This window comes from Scophthalmus maximus, chromosome 12, assembly GCF_022379125.1.
Source record: "Scophthalmus maximus strain ysfricsl-2021 chromosome 12, ASM2237912v1, whole genome shotgun sequence".
Classification (NCBI taxonomy): domain Eukaryota; kingdom Metazoa; phylum Chordata; class Actinopteri; order Pleuronectiformes; family Scophthalmidae; genus Scophthalmus; species Scophthalmus maximus.
Window position 1 is genome coordinate 24,038,103 of NC_061526.1, and position 19,398 is coordinate 24,057,500.

A 19,398-nucleotide genomic window follows, 5' to 3' on the forward strand; every position below is an offset into this window, starting at 1 on the left:
GGGGCGAGCTATGAAAAAGTCAAAAAATATGTGGTTGCAGTACCATGTTTCACCACTAGACAGTGCCATATTCATATTACACCACTCATGTCTGTAGACAGGATGGTTTTACAGAGAGGCTGTTAGAGGAGAACAGCTGCACATTATGAATGTTGAAAAACATTTTATTGTATATATCAGAATGGTAGATGAAATATAAAAATGTAATATTCACATTAATTTGTCCTGTTGCGCTCTGTCAGGATATTTTCACTGACACATCTGACGAGAGCGCATTCAAGTGACACTGAACTATAAACAAAATGCAGATAAGGAATTTCAGAAACTTATACAATGAAAAGGTTTTTTCTTTTCCTACTCACAACAGTCCAAACTCTTTGGACTCTCTAGCAAACAAAGCTTACGCAGCACGTGCTGATAACATCTTCAACATTGTTACAGAATGAGACTTTCCTCTGTCTAACGAACGCGTCGACAGAAAAACTGGAAAAACTCACAGTCTCATCGTGCAGCCGTCGCCTCTCCGCAGGTGCCTGTTGACTCTGGAGACTGAAATGTAGACGGTGAGGCTGACGAGGAAGAACTGCTTCTGCTCCTTCAGCCACACCAGCGTCATCCGCACCTTACCGCCGGGCTCGCGGTGCTCCATCAGAAAGTGCTCGCCGCCGTAGTCCAGGTCCAGCGGCCGCTTCGCCATCTTGACGCAGACGGGCGAGCTGACGCACCAGAAGGGTTTGAGGAGCTCGTCCAGCAGAGTGAGCGTCATGACGCAGCAGTTCTACGTGACGCCACATAGAACCATCATTGTCTGACTCCCAAGTTTTATATATATATATATATATATATATATACAAACACAGACACACACACCTATACATATACACACACATATGAATACATATATACACACACATATATATACATATGTGTATATATGTGTGTATATATACACATACACACACATTTTTTTTTACACACACACACATATATATATATATATACATACACAAACACAGACACACACACACACCTATACATTTACACACATATGAATACATATATACACACATATATATACATGTGTATATATGTGTGTATATATACACATACACACACATTTTTTTTACATATATATATATATATATATATATATATATATATATATAGTGTGTTTATCGGAGAGTCGTCGTACCTCCACTGCGCCCTCCAGCGCCTCGCTCTTCCAGGGCAGCTTGACGTTCCCAGACAGCGATCTGTGCTGGGACAAGTTGTCCTTGTTGATCACCTTCACCTCCACCAGTTCACGCTGGCTCTGAACTGATCACAGCCACAAACACAACACGACGTTAGGCTCCTACACCACAACCGGACCAGTCACGACGGCTCACGACTCAGGTCTCTGATACGAGGAGCATTTCAAAACTAAAACCGTCTCCGTCCAGGTGATCATTTTAGATCCGTATCAGAAATAATCGCCGTCATACACCCGACAACACACATCACGTGACCGCTCTCGTACACCGGTCATGTGGTGAAAACAGGAAGTAGATTGTCTCCTCTGCGGTTGGTTGCTAACCCTGCGTTGTAAGATGTGATCAGATTACCTGGTTCAGTAAAATATAATCAGATTACCTGTTTGGGGTAAAATGTAATCAGATTACCTGTTGGTGTAAATTGTTATCGGATTACCTGTGCCACAGGAGAGCTGGCGGAAGTGTCCCGACATGATCTCGGTGCCGGTGTTGTGCAGGACGAAGTGCAGGGTGAATCCGTGAAGGCCGAACGCCGGGTCGGAATCACACGAGGGGGGCGGTCGGTCCTCGGGCTCGTAGTACGGGCTGATCGACAGAGAAGAAGAAGAAGAAGAAGAAGAATCAGCCACTTTAGTAGCGACGATAATAATTAATATTATACTATTCTAGTTCCTGTTGTGAACGTATCATCTGTTTGTTTGTTGGTCTAAGGCGTGAACTCACCAGGCTGGAGATCCCAGAAGACTTTTCTCCACCAGCTTGTGGAGGTGCAGGCAAACCATGATGAAGGCAACAATGCTCTGACCCTGTACACACACACACGCACACACACGCACACATGTTTATGTTCTTAATATAAAGAAGTGAGAAAAAAGGGAAAGGAAAACTACTGTAATCATTTCATTATGACATCATCATGACATTGTTTATACCACGTGATGATGCATGATTGGTTTATCCCAATAGTTTAACAACAAACCAGACCTTTGATTTATTTAGTTCTAGCAAAGTCTAGTAAACACTCACCCTCCAGACGCCGATGATGACGCCGGGCGACGGATGCAACAGCTTGATCAGTCTGTCTCTGCCCAGGAAGTGCCAGGGCCGAGTCTTCATGTCCACCTTTAAGATCAGCGATCGCCAGTCGGGCCTGATGATGGAGGAGGAGGGGGAGGAGAGGAAGGACAGGGTGGAGGCGAGGAGGTGGAGGGGAGGAGGTGGAATGGAACGAGTCCTGCTGCTACCTGACTCTGGGGCTCCTCGGCGCCTCCCTCCGGACGCCGTGCAGCTGGATGCTGCTGATGTGGTGGCAGCTGGCGAAGCTGCCTCTGCTCCAGCTGATGATCACGGACGACTCGAAGAAGAACGCTCGGCTGTGCTGCAACCGGCTCTCCTGGCCCCAGCTGTCGCGCAGCGTCAGCTCCCAGCTCACGTTCAGGTTCCTGACAGGGGAAAAAAACATCAACAACAACGATCTCATCCGTGAGATCATGTAAACAACTACTTCACAAGTGAGAAGCCTGGTACCTGAGGACCCACTCCGTCTGGCTGGGCAGCCCCGTGTACGGGCTGATGTCTCTCAGCTCCCTCCTCCACATGTTCACGTCGTGTCCAGTCACGGTCCTGAGGTAGATCATCTTCCAGTGGCCCGGCGACAGGTCGCCCGCCTCCGCCGCCGCACCGGCCGCAGACTTCGGCCTCCACATGTGCCTCCCGAACTCCGACATGAAAATCCTACGCCACATGGCGCTGCAGCGAAAGAAGGTTACGGTTAGACAACTGTTCCATTTAAAAAAAACAAAATTAAATCTAGACAATTATGACTTTTGATTAAAGCCCCAGTGTGTAATATTTAGAAGAACTTATTCACAAAAATGTAATAAATTGTCTGTAACTCTGTGTGTTCATACATGAGTTAGATATCGTTCCATGAGGTGGACCGACCTCCGTGTGAGTCTCCATGTTTCTACGTCGTGTTGAATACGTTTTTTGAACTAAACGCCCCAGAAAACGTCGCGTTTGCCGAAAACCGGAAATGGAAACAACACCGACACCAAAGTGTCCCCTGTCAGTCGCTCAGTTTGGTTGCGGTTTTTCAACTTTGTCACCGGATGCGGCCAGAAAATTGACAAAATTGACACACTGGGGCTTTAAAACTGTTTCCGGTCTTCACAGTCGACTCTTGTCTGACTCACTCATCGCTGGCGAGCCGGTGGAAGAGTTTGCTGACGTGGCCGATGGAGAACAGCGAGGAGGCGTCCAGGTGCGACAGAATCTTGATCAGGATCTCCGGCGGGAGCCTGAAGAGGAGGAAACAAAGGCGTTCCCGCAAAGAAGCGGACGCCAGCAAAACTTTGCTGCTTGTATTTTTTTTTACAAGCGTACCCTAGAAATGACAATCTTCAACATTACATAAACATTTGTATCAACCACATAGAAGGTAGATAAAGATGCCATCGCCCCCTGGTGGTTTCAGTCATTTTAGGCAGTTATTTTCTTTACGCAAGTGACATTCAGAGGTTTAATCGTCATGTTTGCTTCATATATTGATTACTAGCGACAGGACACTGGCGGGTGGAGATGATTTGTTGCGTCTGTGGTTTTAGCAATCTCACCTTTCCACAAAGTTTTCCTTGGGTGGAGGTTTGACTGAGTGACACTCTCGTCTTGCTTCGAGGCAGCTGACAGTGCAAATGAAAATATCAATTAGTGTCAATTCTTCAAAGAAGAAAAAAGGTAAAGGGTGTTTTTTAAAATGGCGGTCGTCTCACCTGGGGTCGCGGCTCCCGCAGGTGAGACTCGCCTCTGACGTGGGCGGTCTCCGCCTCCCTCTGCCGCCCGCCGGCCTCTCGTCCGGACCGGGGCTTCCTCTGCCACGAGCCGCCGGTCGTCGACACGGAGCCGGCTGAGCGGGCCGCCGCTCCAGACCCGTCCGCAAACTCCGGAAGAAGTCCCCGCGTCCCGCCGCCATCATCGCGGCTGTGATTGATTTTCACCGCCAGTCGCGACTTCCGGTCCGCTTTTTATTTTTTTTTATTTTTCACATTAAAATAAAATCGATGTTTCCGACAAGCGCGAAGTCAACAGCTAGATGGCGCTTGGTCGTGATGTGTCGACGTCGCGTCTATTCCTCTTCTTCTTCCTCTTCTTCTTCCTTCCGTTGGGCAAAAGTGAAACCGAAAATAACATCCGGCGTCGGGCGCCGCCATTTTGCGATTTTGACGTCATTAATTGGAGCCAGAGTCTGCGCAGTAGTGATCCCGATGATACACGCGCTCGACCAATCACGAGTCAGTCTCAGGTGTCAATCATCATCAAGTTCCCCCCCAGTTTTAATAGTGTCAATATTCCAAACAAACAGCAACGTGATAATAAATAGTTTTCCTCTTGTTTGGTTCATGTCCCATCTGCTAACATGGAGGGGGCGGGGCTTATGAACTATACTGCAACCAGGGGGCTGTAATGGCAACTTGGACGCTGCACAGGCTGAGAATAATTTAGCAGGGAGGTAACGGTAGTGCAGGAAAAGCAAAGGCATAACGTGAACAGGGAAATGTAAGGTCGTATCACGAAGACAAACACTATACAACGTATTCATTTGCCATCCAACGAAAAACTTTTCCGAAAGTGTCAGTAAACACGTCAAAACTCGTAGAACGTGTAAAATCATTGTTATGGCAGCTTGTGTTGTATAGTTCTTATTATGGTTCTTATTTCTGTCTTCGTCACTGTGTAGTTTGTAAAGTGTGAGCTGGTGTTGTGTAGTGTTGTGATGTGATGTGATGTGTTGTGTTGTGTTGTGTCTAGTATGTCTAGTGTTGCGTTGTGTTGTAATGATTAGGCCTCTGGGGGGAAAAGGCCTCTGTCATGTGTTTTCAGGTGACACACGTAGCTCTGCTATCGTGTGTTGCCTGCGTGAGTGTTACATAAGTGTGCGCCCTCTCTGTAATTTAACTAAAAGCTGTGCAACCTGAGACCACACACACACACACACACACACACACACACACACACACACACACACATCGATTGAACAGACATCATTGTCAGTGTCTCGCTGCCCAGAAGCAACACCACGACACTCTCCTGTGTCTCTGCATGATGTAAACACGTTGTTGGTCTCCAGGCAGCTTGATAAACAATCTCACGCTGTGTAAAAGTGAGGAGGACGTCCTCACGTGGAAACACTAGATGAAGCAGAGACGAAGAGACGAAGAGATGAAGAGATGAAGAGATGAGGAGCACCGCTCTGCTCTGTTACGCCTTCAGCATCGCTTCTAGTTTTCCGGGAGCCGAAGAGGACGAAGAACTGTCATCGTCCTCCAGACGAGAAGAGTCGTCCTCTGGTGTTGGTGGTGAGCATCACTGTTGTTTCTATGGTTACCTGCGTAATGCCGATGTAAACGGAGATGAAATCATGTTTTTACATCAAAAACCTTATTTCAAAGTCAAATTACTAGATATTTTTTTTTTATCATTTGAAGCTTCAGAAAAAAGCCTTTAATTTATTCAGAGCGGACAAAGCAAATTAACAGATACAGAAAAGTTTTTTAAGGTATAATAATTGTATTGGAAAGCTCCAAGTAGAGACAAACTGACTGTCTGGATGGATGGATTGTTGGTAGGTCAAATGTTTTAAGTATTTATTATTAATGATAATAATAACTAACCATTGACAAAAGAAAACTATAAATCATAAATAAAGCACAAAATAGATTTTAAGAAAAAGAAAGCAGAGACTAAATAGTTTTATTATGTGCTGAATATACACTGACAATATAATAATACAAAAAATATATATATTTAATATGTAGGCTACATAATAGCAGTAATAAGAATTATATTATAGTTATTATAATGTTTGTAATGTTTTGTGTATATTAAGACAGCCTATTGTCAGGTTGTTTGTATTTCATAATGTCATAATGTTAAAACTGTTTGATACATTGTAATACTACTACTACTATACTACTAATGATAATAATAACATAATAATAACATAATAATAATAATAATAATAATAAGTATTATTATAAGCTGTTATAGCAACATAAATAAATGTGTTTACTTTATTTGAATTTTTTTTTTAATTTATTGTTGTTTTGATATAAAAACCGAGGGAGGGGAGAAGGAACTGTGCGTTAAAATGTTATTGTTATTATTATTATTAGTAGTAGTAGTAGTGAAGAGTGGAGGAGGGAGGGGCTGTATAAAGGGGAGGGGTCTGATGAGGAAGGGGAGGGGCTGCGGGCGGAGGAAGAGGCGGGGTCCCGGTCCGTCGGTGTCCAGAGGCAGAGGAGCGGCCGCCATGTTAACCAAGAAGCCCGGAGCCTCGGTCCATCCGACGGGTGAGCGCAGCCTCTGTCGCCGGCCGGAGGGCGTCTGAGCCCCGGGCCGCCGTTAGTGACCCGCGGGGGGGGCCGAGGGGGGCCGAGGGGGGGCGGAAGGAACGACCGTGGAGGCGGACGCGGCTTCGGGTCCAGACGAGCCGGTTTATTTTTAGCTCCACAGCCGAAGGAGACGGCTCCTCTCCGGGCGCCCGACGCGTCGCCGAGCCGCTGGAACAACAACACGGTCCGCAGCCGCGTTCGTCGAACTTCCTGTTCGCGTCGCTGCAGGTCGACGGTTCCGAGTCGTGGGTGTCCGGCGCCTCGGCTCGACGCGGCTCCGTGGGGCTCCGCTGGTGCGCGGGGTCCTTTAGCCCCTTTTAGCTTCTGTCAGGCTTCATGTCGGGCTGTGACAGACGCCACATGCTACATGCTACATGCTAACGTCGTCCGGCGCTGTCACATGTTAATGACATGTTCGTGTACAAGTGGCCGCTGCTGCTGCTCATAAGCCGCTAACGTCGCTATTCATAGTCCACGATATCGGCCGATGCCAGTCGGATCGGGATCGGCCGATATGTTTACCGATGTGATAATATTGTAGTAATGCAGAACAATAATGTGCATGTGTGTTTACATTGAACGTTAATTCAAGTTCTATATATTTGGTTGTATTTTCTTTTTATTCATAGTTATTTGAGGTTGAACATAAATATCAAGCCTCAATTCCATTTCTTTGTCGTAAAGGGTTGATAACGACATCTTAGGAAAAATTGACAAATATATATATATATATATATATATATATATATATATATATATACACATATATATTAGAGCCCGACCGATATGGATTTTTGGGAGTACAAGATTTCCCAAACAGATACATAGATATACTGTATGTTTTAGTCTTTCAATGGTTCCTAAGATGTCGTTATCAAACCTTTACGACGAAGAAATGGAATTGAGGCTTGATATTTTAGTTTAGCCATAAACTTAGTTATAAATAACTCAACACAAATATATAGAACCTGAATTTAGAAAATAAATGTCATTTATTTTTTACGTAAAATGTTAACATAAATGCAGGTTTTAGAGCTGGACCAATATATCGGTCTGGCTCTAAATATATATAAATATATATATATATATATATATCGGGTGATGTATTGGTATCTGAAATTTTGGACTACCTAATATCGGCATCCGCCCCCAAACATCCATATCGGTCGGGCTCTAATTTACACCATCAGCAGACATTGACTTTGTTGTGTAGTGGTTTCTATCGTGGTGATGTCACTGTCAGGATGATTGGACATAAGTTAGATGTAAACATTATGTTTCTTTGGTTGCATGCAGCGATTAGAGTAGAGTCCATGTACCGGGGGGCTGATGTGACTGTATTGTAACGCTCATGAAACTGCATATACGCAATTTATTTTCGTTCCATTTTGTGTTCTGGTTTCCTGCAGCAGTGAAGCATCTAACAGTTGTTTTCATTATTGTTCAATCTGCTGATTTTTTTCCTCTTCCAGATTGATCGATTTCACATTTTGTCACACAAACTTTAGATTTAGTTTACTTTCATTCGTCACCAAGGAAAATCATCGCGTTGGCTTAGAAAATAAAACACGAATAACTGAAATATTCTAACATCAAAACATTGTCAGATTAAGTTACTATCGTAACTCATAAATCCTTTGATGTGTTATTACAACGCAAAAAGACGTTACGCTCTCAAAATTTCGTTAGACGCAGTCGACACTGTGAAACCTGGAATCAAATGACGATTTTGATAAAAGAGGCAATTTTTGTCCTCGCTCTCCGTCGCCATCGCCGTCCAAACTTCTCGCTGGCGCAGAGTTTCCCACTCGTCCGGTCGAGCCGCATGCCGCGGCTGCTCGACCGGCGCTCTGGCATTTCCAGCTCGGTGTCGAGTTCACATTCAGCAGGCTGTTGGCGTGCATCTGTCAGGCTTCGCAGCGAGGAATACTGTACATGCTCTCCGGTGCACTGTCGATCCCTGTTACAGTATCAGTGTGCGGTGTAGAGGGGGGGCGGCCCCATGGAGCTGCAGAGGGGCCACACAGCCCGATGGCATTTAACCATTACATTAGTACATTCATAAACAAACGTGGAAGTGGTGATAAAAACTTACATTAACAGTTCACGATAACTAAACATATATATATCAATATGTTTGAGATGAACCAGTATAAGCTGACAATGGCCGCCATACTAATCTAGTTAATGTACATATTTTCTGCATTGATTGTTCTGAAAAAGCAAAGGTTTCATATCAACAAACATAGACGCAGATACTGATACCGGCCTAATGGTCAAACTGTAAAATATCAAGCTTCCGGCACATTTCTTTGTCGTTAAGGTTTCATAAAGGAATCATTGCCATTTTTAAAAAAACGTATAAAAAATATATCGAAAATATATTTTTTGTTATCGGCATCAGCCCTCAGAAATCAGTTTTAATATTGACAGATGATGAAGATGCAGACTCGGCAAACGGGATCGTCGAGGGCTCGTCGGCTGCGTGTTTGCGTGTTTGCGTGACGTGACGTGTTACAGGATGTTTGTTTCTAATGTACTTTGCCCGGTCGTTGGCGCTGGTGTCTGAGTCGTCGTCGTCGTCGTCATTAGCGGGATTAGAGCGAAGCATTGTGAGATTAAAGGTGGAGAGCAGCAGCAGCACTCAGCCATCTGTCTTCTGCTTTATTAACCTGCACGACGCTGCTGCGACACGACACGACACCCGGAGCCAGGCGGTGGCCCCAGAGGGTCACGTGACATAACCTCATTTTTTTTCTCAATTCATTGATTGGCTGAGTTTTGCTGTGTGTCCTCCTGGTAGACAGAGAGAGAGGCAGTGTATCTGGGATTATCAGGCTATATTAAAACCTTCATCCCCTTAGACTGAATCAACCTGCAGGACCCAGAGTCCAGACTCCTGAAGTGATCCGGTCCCGGGTCGCCCTGGTCCAGGGCTGTAGTCCGGCTGAACCACTTCCTCAAGCAGAACGTCATTTAAAAAAACCTGTTATGTATGTCAGAGGGACGCGATGCCTCCCGTACAGTAGATCTAGTTCTGTGACGGTGTTCGTTGTGGTTACGTTTGGGCTTTAGTGTTAGGAGAACTTCTGTTTCTTCAGTGTGTGTTTACAGGAAAAGCCCCGGAGACTTTACTGTGTCGTCTACCGAGTTAAGCCTTGAGTGAATGTGTGTCGAGCGTCCGACATGTTGGAGTCTTCTGTCTGTCACAGCCTGTGTCTTCAGCTGTTTGTGTACATTTACGTCTGTAGTCTATTTAAAACATATCTAATCTGAGACTGATCGGCTTTTAATCAATGAAGACGTTTGACTCGTCATAACAAAGTCTTCTCTGTTTGGTTGATAGGATCCTGAACCTCCAACACGGGGACACCGTTAGAAACAACACCAACATGACGTCAAACAAGTCAGATGGACAAAGACGCATACGTCAGGGAACTTAATCGTACCTGGAACACACCGCCGAATGATCAGCGCCATTTACAAACAAGTGCCCCGCCTAGCTCGAATGTTCGAGGTAGTTGAGCTAGTTGCCAGAACATTCGGTAGTTTGTAAATGGCGCAGAACATTCAAGCTAGTAGGCCGTTGGATTTAGTCTTAGCGGTGTGTTCGGGTACAACTTATTTCTCCTGACGTGGCAACGAGAGCCGGTCTTTGTCCATGTGAGTCGCTTGACGTTGTTGTTGGCGAGTCTGTACCTTAAAAGGCCTTAGGAAGGTTGGGGTGGACCGACGCATACGATCAAAGGATCACTGTCGATCAAAGGATTACTGTAGTTTGAAACGATCAAAGGATTACTGTAGTTTAAACTGATCAAAGAATTACTGCAGTTTAAAATGACCACAGGATTACCGTGGTTATAGGCAAATGGTCCACTGGTGGTGTATGTGAGAATCAGCTGTACAATGTTTATCTATACACGCAATACATTAACGATGCGTAAGACCCGAGGGTGGCCAAGCAAAGGTTAGGAAAGGAAAAAGTGTGAAGCGGGATTTATGCTCAACGCATTGGTCACGTTGACGTCACATTGACGTCACTTCCCGTGGTGCGCGGTCTGCGTTAGTGTCGTTTGGCGGGGTCGCGCAACTTCCCGTTTTTCGTAACTTGGCTCTCGCGGCTGGAGCATTGGCGAAATGACAGAAACATATTTGGAAGCATTTATGAAACGTCTCCTTTGATTTTTTTTTACCTTGGTCCATTTCCAATACTGCTAACTAAAATGGAGGGGGCGGGGCTTATGACCTATACTGTGGTCAAGACACCAGGGGGCGGGGCTTATGACCTACACTGCAGTCAAGACACCAGGGGGCGATCAGAATGATTTGGCTTCACTTATGGGAGCCGTCATGTCGCCCGTCTTTATGGAGATGGTTCACTCATGTCTTCGTTTCTTCTCAGGCAAAGAGGGCGAGCCGGTCTACTCTCTCGGTCACAGCGGCTCACAGACAGCGTCGCCCGTCACCCTGCCGCCGCTTCGAAACAACAACTGCAACCCCCTGACGGTACACACACACACACACACACACACACATTATTTTTCCGATGACTTAATCAGTGCTTTGGTTAGTAAAACACCAGAAAACAGTAAAAAAAATTATAATAATCCAAGATAATGTCTTAACAAAAACATCTTGTCCATATTCAGTTTACAACAGGTGGCACCAAAAGTTTTCATCCTAAAAAATGTACATCCACGATTAAGTAAATATAAAAATAGTACATTTTATTATTGATTAATTCAACGATAAGTAAAAGTCGATCGCACAACGTTTTCAGTGTGACTCGGCTGCATATTCAGGATAAACACATTTTAGACTTTCTGATATTGACAATGAGTGATTTGAAAGTTTTAAATTTGAAGAAGTAAATTAACTGTTTACTTCTGCATCAGCAGCTGTTATTTTGAAATTTACCAGCAGGCGAATCTTTGAAGGCGTCGAGTGTCAGCTGACCAATCGCTGATCGCGTCGGATTCGGGATGTCGGTAGTTTGACTAGCAAGCTGCTGTTAGCTCTGTGGAGCAGTCAGCTGTAGCCACGCAGCTAATAATAACACTCTGCTCTGGGATGATTTAAACAGCTGATTGGTTTATAGGCTGGCGTGAAGGACACACACACACAGTCACACACGATACAGCATTTGTTCTATCAATGGACATGCATTGCTGATCAATGTATTAGCATTAGACTGTTACAGCTTAAGGCTCATATGACATCTTATTCGATTTTACAAACTCAGATGACCAACTTTTTACTTATTCATTTTCCTACATCAGAAGTACAGTAGAACCAGTTGTAGTTCAAACATCTCAGAGTCTCTGGTTACTGGTTGCTAGAGATGATAAACTTGTGCTTGTAAACACTGATAAGATTTTGATTTCTCTGTCACTGCGACCGGCTGCTTATGTTAATTATTGAAAACTGAAGGATCAATAAATCAATCAATCATCTGCTGATCTGAGTCAGACACGTGTCAGATCTTTATCAATGAAGTCTCCAAACAATCGCCTCACTCCGATGAGTTTCGTTTTAATAAGCCAAATTTTATATTTTCCTCAGACAGTAAAGGAGGCGCTTTGTACTTCAGGTGGAGTCAAGTCACTTTCATTCAAACATTCAAACTGTAAACTTACTTCACTTCACTGCATTTGTTGACGGGCATTATTCCCAGGGATTCGGAATAAATTTACAACTGCAAATTAGTCCATTTAATACTTTTGTGACTTAACGAGTGTAGAATCATTTGGGCAATTCAATCAGTCAATTCAGGGAAGTGATCAGTCGATTGATTAATAATGAATGTGTCTGTTAGTCGACAGAACCAAACACTTTGTTCTCATATATCACTGTAACTACTGACGACACACACACACCCTAATATTGGTGTGTGGTAAACAGCAAATCTTTGAACTGAACCACATGCGTGCGTGCTTGTGTGTGTGTGTGTGTGTGTGTGTGTGTGTGTGTGTGTGTGTGCGTGTGTGAGAAACCAAATGCACCGCCGTTATCTGAAAGGACCCAGGTGTGTTGGTCACCACGGCAACAGGGAGTGACTCACTGAGCGAGAGACAAAGGGACAGAATAAAAGACAGAGAGAGACGATGTCCATTAATCAGAATTAAATCATTATTCTGAATTCAGTCTCAAAGGAAACAAATTTGTCATTTGTGAACATTCATTTTCCAGAAATGTGAGCCGCTGCTTGACATATAATATTAGTTAACAGGTAATGGCCGAAATCAGTGGTTGCAGCTTTACCTTCCTCGGTTAACCTGTCGCGTTGGTGTTTCCCCTCAGGGAGGCACTAAAGCCGCCATGTCGGACGCTGTCCAGCTGTCGTCGCAGTCTCACATCGCCAAGCTGTACGAGGAGAACACCAACAAGCGTCCGATCCTCACCTCCCAGCCCAACGGCCTGGGTCCGCTCGGCTCCGCCCGGTCGGGCCTGCCGCTGCCCGACCGGCAGACCTTGGCCTCGGAGCCCAGCCAGCACGGCCGCCAGGGCAGCGCCACCTCCAACAAGTCGACAGACAGCAAGCCAAAGCCCAACCCCCTGTCGCCAGAGCAGGCCATGAAGCAGTTCATGTCCAAAATGTCCTCGTTCGAGCACCACGAGGTTTTCAGCTTCACCGAGGGTGAGCGTGTTTAACCGTTAACGATTACTGCCAATCAGAGCAAATCAGTAAGAGCTGAAAGAAAGTCAATCCATTAAATATTCATTGATTTGATTCCAGATTAATAGAGTCAGGATTTCCTGACAGTCAATTGAATATCGTTGCTTTGAACTACTGAGCTCAAACAAACGAGATTTACCGTGATGAAGAATGAGTGTGTTAAATAATTGATCATTAAATTGATATTGATTCCTCTCCAGTGTTTTTTGTCGGCCCGAATGCCAAGAAGAGGTCAGGGGTCGTTGGCGGATCCAACAACGGCGGCTACGACGACGATCAGGGATCCTACATCCACATCCCACACGACCACATCGCCTACCGCTACGAGGTCCTGAAGGTCATCGGCAAGGGCAGCTTTGGACAGGTGGTGAAGGCGTTCGACCACAAGCTGCAGACCCACGTGGCTCTGAAGATGGTCCGCAACGAGAAGCGCTTCCACCGGCAGGCGGCGGAGGAGATCCGCATCCTGGAGCACCTGCGGAAGCAGGACAAGGACTCGAGCATGAACGTCATCCACATGCTGGAGAACTTCACCTTCCGGAACCACATCTGCATGACCTTCGAGCTGCTCAGCATGAATCTGTACGAGCTCATCAAGAAGAACAAGTTCCAGGGCTTCAGCCTCCCGCTGGTCAGGAAGTTTGCCCACTCCATCCTGCAGTGTCTGGACTCACTGCACAAGAACCACATCATCCACTGCGACCTCAAGCCCGAGAACATCTTACTCAAGCAGCAGGGACGCAGCGGCATCAAGGTACGATGGCAGAGTGGTCTGAGTGGTAGCCATTGAAGGCATGATCATTCGTCTATAAAACATGTCTCTGTGTCTCTAGGTCATCGATTTTGGTTCGAGCTGTTACGAACATCAAAGAGTTTACACCTACATCCAGTCCAGGTTCTACCGAGCTCCTGAGGTCATTCTAGGTAAGAGGAATGAAAATCAAAACCTTTGGTCATGAGTATTTTGGTGAAAATGTATTTCGATTCGTTGACCTCGTCCTCTCCCCCAGGCTCCAGGTATGGGATGCATATCGACATGTGGTCCCTGGGCTGCATTCTGGCTGAGCTGCTGACCGGTTACCCGCTGTTGCCGGGTGAAGATGAAGCTGACCAGCTGGCCTGCATCATCGAGCTCCTGGGCATGCCCAGCCAGAAGCTCCTCGACGCCTCCAAGCGAGCCAAGAACTTTGTGTCGTCCAAAGGCTACCCGCGGTACTGCACCGTCACCACGCTGCCTGACGGCACCACTGTGCTGAACGGTGGACGATCGCGGCGAGGGAAGGCGCGCGGGCCGCCGGGCAGCAAAGACTGGAGCGCAGCGCTGAAGGGCTGCGACGACCCTCTGTTCTTGGACTTCCTCAAACTGTGTCTAGAGTGGGACCCGGCGTTGCGGATGACGCCCAGCCATGCTTTGCGCCACCCGTGGCTGAGGAGGCGCCTTCCCAAGCCGCCTTCAGGAACCACCGCCACCCTGGGGGAGAAGACCTCATCCTCCAAAGGCGCCATCACTTCTTTATCCAAGCTCGCCACCACCTCCTCAACCATCGCGTCCTCCTCCAAAACCAGGACTAACTTGGCGGCGATAACCGACGCCAATGGAAACATCCAGCCTAGGACGGTTCTGCCCAAACTGGTCAGCTGAGAGTGAACGCACCCCACTCGCTGTGCTCTCGTACAGCCGCTAGCAACCAGCTGGACCTGAGTACAACTGGTTTGTCCCGTTTTGAAGCACATTTGGTGGGAGTTTTCCACACAGGTTCTCACAGCGTTGTTGGGGTGCGTTCAGGACAAATACAGTCATGGACGCTTTGCACTGGGTTGCAAAAATGTAGAAGATGGCTAGGCAGGGACGTGAGCTGCAGGAACCTAGATCGAGGAACTGGGGTGCGTTGTCAGTCTTGGAAATTTGTGGTTTTACATTGTGAGCAGCAGGAAGTGTTTGAAATGACTGTGAGGCTGCGCAGACAATCAACACACACCACACATCTGTAGCTCCGAACACACAAACACAAACATGGTGCTGACGCAGGGAACAAGGCTTTCTTTTCTTTTTCTTTTCTTTTTAGCACAGAATCTATTAAGCTGGGCTTATAGTTGATTAACTGATTAAACACCAAAAACAACTTTTATTGACTTCAGTCTTACAAGGTTATATCTAGCAGACAATAAGAGCCTCAAAGAAAACATATTGTTAACTGACAAACAAAAAAGACATATCCTTATAAAACTGAGCTACAGCTGAGAAGGCAGCGATTAGCTTGCTAGTCTTTGTTTTCCATCTCATAAAATAACTACTTTTTGTCACATTTCAGTTTGGGGAAGATTAGTGGACCTATGTCATTATCGTTTCATTATCAACCCCAAACTGAACCGTCTACCAGTGAGCGGGCTAACTTTCCTTGCTCGCTGTTTTACATCATGTTGCCATGCTAGCTAACCGTTAACTGGCACTGGTTAGCTTATAGACAGCGACTTGTTTGTGTGTAGCTGTCACGTTGCTACCTATTCACACCTAGCTGGCTAGCAGTTAGCCTAGCAAACTCTATATCAGTTAGCTAGCTAACGTTCCGAGCTAGCTGGATTACATCATGTTGCCATGCTAGCTAACTGTTAACTGGCACTGGTTAGCCTGTAGACAGCTACTTGTTTGTGTGTAGCTGTCACGTTGATACCTTTCCACGCCTAGCAAACTTTATATCAGTCAGCCAGCTAGCTATAGCTAGCAAACTATTTGCCTTTGTTGGCAGTCTGGTGGCTAGCCTCAGCCTCTTTTAGCCATAGCCTGTTAGCTCTCCACTGCCCAGCCTTACGAAGCACAGACAGAATGACTAAATGTTTTTTTAACGCCTCAGATTTAAATTATTTTTTAAGTGTTTTAAAGTTTTGCGAAGTTTAGCAGAAAGAGTAAAGAGGTAAAGGAGGGGGAAAAAAGACCAGAAAAGAAAAAAGGTGTTTGAGTTAGCCAGCACCATTTTGTTCCATATCAATCACATCTGATTATTGATGATACAAAATGGCTGCTGAAAAGAGGAGAGAAGAAAGTAGACTGAAGGTTGTTTTAATGGACAAGTTATAAATCAAAGGGCTCTGATATTTTAAAAAAAATGTGTTAGAAACCAAAGTCTTGTTTATATGAACTTTATCACCAGATGCTGCCAGAAAATTACAAAATATTACACACTGGGGCTTTAACAGATTAATGCTGCCTTGCATTATACCTCTGAGCTCGAAACCCGGAAGTCTGGGTTATCGTTCCATTATAATCTCTGGGAACTCGCAATTACCAACATCTGAGTCATTATTTTGACTTGGAAGGTCGGAGGAAATTCACCAACCCCACTTCCGAGGTTTAATGGAACATTGTGTTAAAAATTCACGCAATTTGCCTGATTCCAGCTCGAGTAAGAAATGGACCCCACTGGTCGGAATATTCAACAACTCTTATTGTCCGATAATACGGAAAATCCAAACATGAAATACTGGGGCTCATTTCTGTTTCCTCATTGGCAGCAAAACAGGTTACAAGAGCCGTCGAATCCTCCCAAAGTCATCACTCGACTTCCAAAACCCTCTAAACTCTCGGCTACAAACAACCAACAACGTTGGTTACGTAACCTAACCCCCCAGATTCTATGAGTAGACGCTGACACTATCGGGTCTGAGCGAAGCCCAAACGTTTTTGTTTTTTTTAAATATTCGTCAGCTGATTCGCAGGATTCTTGTATTAAGTGTTTGAGGTAACTCAGTAGCAATACGGCACGATAGTGCAACAGCATGTGAGATGAAATAATGAACTAAACTTCCCCCCCAAAAAAAGATACAAATTACCAGTTTGGATAATGTGCAAACTAGCAGCAACCCTGATCAATCAAACAGGTACAGGTAATATATTGATCACAGGTCAGTATTAGTTAGTAGAGCTTGTGTTGATTGTGGCCGGGTTGTTAAAAAGATGCGTCTTATTTATTTACTCCACTTTAATTGATATTTATTAACCTTATCTACATATTTACTACGATGTGCAGTTCATACCTTATACTTGAATGTGTGTGAGCGTGTTGGGTGTATGTATGTAGCAGTGTGTATATGCGACGTCGATGTTATGACAGGTTTTCTTAAAGCTTGTTCCCTCACACACACAAACACACACATATCTATATAAAAACACAAAAATGTATCTTAACGCACTCTGAAAATTGGATCGCAAGGGCGAGGATGATGACGAGGAGGAGGAGGGAGATTATGTGTGCCGTCCGCCTGGCACCCGTGTTGTAATGTAGCACACAAGAGGAGGACGACGACGGCAACGGCGTGATGCACAGAAGGAATTTATAATGTCGAACAAAAGACTACCTGCTCCGCCCACCTCAGGGGAAGCCCGACCCCCTCCTGACGGAGGAGGAGGAAGTGTGGGGCGGTCCTCTTGGATGTTGTTTGTTTGTTTTCTAAAGATTTGATTGATTGATTGGTTTGTTGATTGTGTTTTTTAATTTTTTTAATGTTTTTTTAGTGAGGAGTGCTGAGAGTCGTAACTTTGTGCCTTCAGTATCTCATCGCCATGCTGCGCCCACCCAACGCACACACACACACTTTATATAGTGGTGATGTCATAGCCACAAATCACAAATTTTGGTGCAACTAACAATTTCATCTTTGTGGCTCATGTCCCAGAAATTCCACCAATCAGTTCCGTTAAATAAACAACTCTTTCATATCAGGAGATCATTTGATTTCAGGGACTGAAGTTTGCTTCAAACACTCTCACGGTCGAGGAAGTGTCCTCACAAGTATCCTAAATAGTTATTCCAAAGTTGTTTTTTCCATCAAATGTCAGAAAACCAGTTGAGTTTATTGTCATTTGTGACAAAGAAAAGCATAAAAGCATCACATTGGAGAGGCCTGAACCAGCTCAAATTTGGTATTTTTACTCAGTTTATTCTATTATCAAAAAAGTTGCCAAATAATAATTTTTTCGACTAATCAATAAATTGGTTAAGATGGTGCCAACAATGTTCAGGTTTATGTTGATGGAATATGAATCAAGTGGCCATTGTTTGAACTGAATAATCCAGTTAAGTTCTTGATTAACGATGTTGGCCCTTTATCAGCAGAAGGTTGGATTCTGAACTATCCCAGTTGTCTTGAATGCAGCATAAAAATAGCTGTTGCTCAATGGTGGAGTGTTCTATGGAAGCCAATTTTTGCCAAAGGAAAGAAATAATAAATACCCTAACCCTTAAAACTGAAAAAAATCTGATACAGCATACATCAAAATTTTTTAAATGACTTAGTTTTAAAAGTTTTTTGAATCAAAATGTTTTGATTCAGAAAGTGATTTGATTTGAGTTGCAAGTATTTTATGTTTTATTTTGACTTGGTAAGAGTCAGAATCTAGATTTTATCATGTCATTTCCCTAAATGTTTATGTTTATTTTTCACACCTAATAACACGTTTCTTTTCTATTTCTTGCAGCAGAAATAGTTTTTAATAGAACCAATTGCTGTTAACAGAGCCAGTAAAGTAGGCTAACGCACCAACCGCCGACCGTAGCTTTAAACTGCACTGACAGCGACACGTCTGTGTGTGTGTGTGTTGGGTTCTTATAACAACGGGGGGTTTGTATAACATGGCAGCACAATGTACAGACACATATCAGCCAACTGTCGCCCCGTGTTGCCTTGGGAAAGACGGGTGACACCTGTTGACGACAGGGCTAAGCTAACACTAGCCGATCGACCGCTAGCGTCCAGCCGCTAGCTGCTGCACTGACCTTTATTTTTCTCTACAGTGAAGCTAACACTAGCCGTACTGTGCTAACTAGCTGCTAGTAGCACATGGCAAGGTTGTACCTGTTAGCTACAGTACAGATGCATTCAGTTTTGCTCATGCGAGCTGTTAGCGTTAGCATTAATGTGGTTTTTTTAAAGCGTTCTTTTTTTCATGTTGGTACCTCAGATTGCTCAGTTATTATTGTTATTGTTATTACTGTTGTCATTGTTGTGACTAACACCCAGGGCATTTGGTTGAATCTACCAAAGTGCATTCCTTTACAAAGCTAGCTAGCGCTAGCTGCGAACA

The 19,398-nt window shown here is 44.8% G+C and overlaps 2 protein-coding genes across 5 annotated transcripts; one reads left to right on the forward strand and one right to left on the reverse strand.

The window, feature by feature from the left end:
- Positions 1–146: 146 nt before the first annotated feature.
- Positions 147–4,502, reverse strand: LOC118287355 (F-box only protein 15-like). Of its 2 annotated transcripts, none has more exons than XM_035612468.2 (10): positions 4,025–4,502; positions 3,869–3,934; positions 3,449–3,553; positions 2,781–3,002; positions 2,498–2,695; positions 2,280–2,403; positions 1,977–2,059; positions 1,690–1,838; positions 1,193–1,317; positions 147–716 (listed from the first exon to the last, which is right to left on the reverse strand). In XM_035612468.2, the coding sequence occupies exons 1-10, from the start codon at positions 4,225–4,227 to the stop codon at positions 624–626; spliced, it is 1,368 nt and encodes a 455-aa protein (XP_035468361.1). In that variant the 5' UTR covers positions 4,228–4,502; the 3' UTR covers positions 147–623. The 2 variants fall into 2 exon arrangements, with proteins under 2 accessions (XP_035468361.1, XP_035468345.1); XM_035612452.2 differs by having other exon boundaries at positions 147–778; positions 4,025–4,497.
- Positions 4,503–6,491: 1,989 nt separating this feature from the next.
- On the forward strand, positions 6,492–18,044 carry dyrk2 (dual-specificity tyrosine-(Y)-phosphorylation regulated kinase 2). 3 transcript variants are annotated; one of them, XM_035612347.2, is made up of 6 exons: positions 6,492–6,601; positions 11,046–11,149; positions 12,944–13,280; positions 13,520–14,073; positions 14,153–14,243; positions 14,330–18,044. In XM_035612347.2, exons 1-6 carry the CDS (start codon positions 6,562–6,564, stop codon positions 14,959–14,961), a joined length of 1,758 nt encoding a protein of 585 aa, XP_035468240.2. In that variant the 5' UTR covers positions 6,492–6,561; the 3' UTR covers positions 14,962–18,044. The 3 variants fall into 3 exon arrangements, with proteins under 3 accessions (XP_035468240.2, XP_035468257.2, XP_035468249.2); XM_035612364.2 differs by lacking the exon at positions 6,492–6,601 and adding an exon at positions 7,539–9,636; XM_035612356.2 differs by lacking the exon at positions 6,492–6,601 and adding an exon at positions 10,461–10,610.
- Positions 18,045–19,398: the final 1,354 nt, after the last annotated feature.

Excerpts from the sequence above, each read along its gene's own strand:
- LOC118287355 (XM_035612452.2), bottom strand. The coding sequence starts at position 4,227 with ATGATGGCGGCGGGACGCGGGGACTTCTTCCGGAGTTTGCGGACGGGT. Across the intron at positions 3,935-4,024 it reads TGCGGGAGCCGCGACCCCAG|CTGCCTCGAAGCAAGACGAG; the intron begins GTGAGACGACCG and ends TTGCACTGTCAG. Across the intron at positions 2,404-2,497 it reads CCGAGGAGCCCCAGAGTCAG|GCCCGACTGGCGATCGCTGA; the intron begins GTAGCAGCAGGA and ends CTCCATCATCAG.
- dyrk2 (XM_035612356.2), top strand. The coding sequence starts at position 10,550 with ATGTTTATCTATACACGCAATACATTAACGATGCGTAAGACCCGAGGG. Across the intron at positions 10,611-11,045 it reads CCGAGGGTGGCCAAGCAAAG|GCAAAGAGGGCGAGCCGGTC; the intron begins GTTAGGAAAGGA and ends GTTTCTTCTCAG. Across the intron at positions 11,150-12,943 it reads ACAACTGCAACCCCCTGACG|GGAGGCACTAAAGCCGCCAT; the intron begins GTACACACACAC and ends GTTTCCCCTCAG.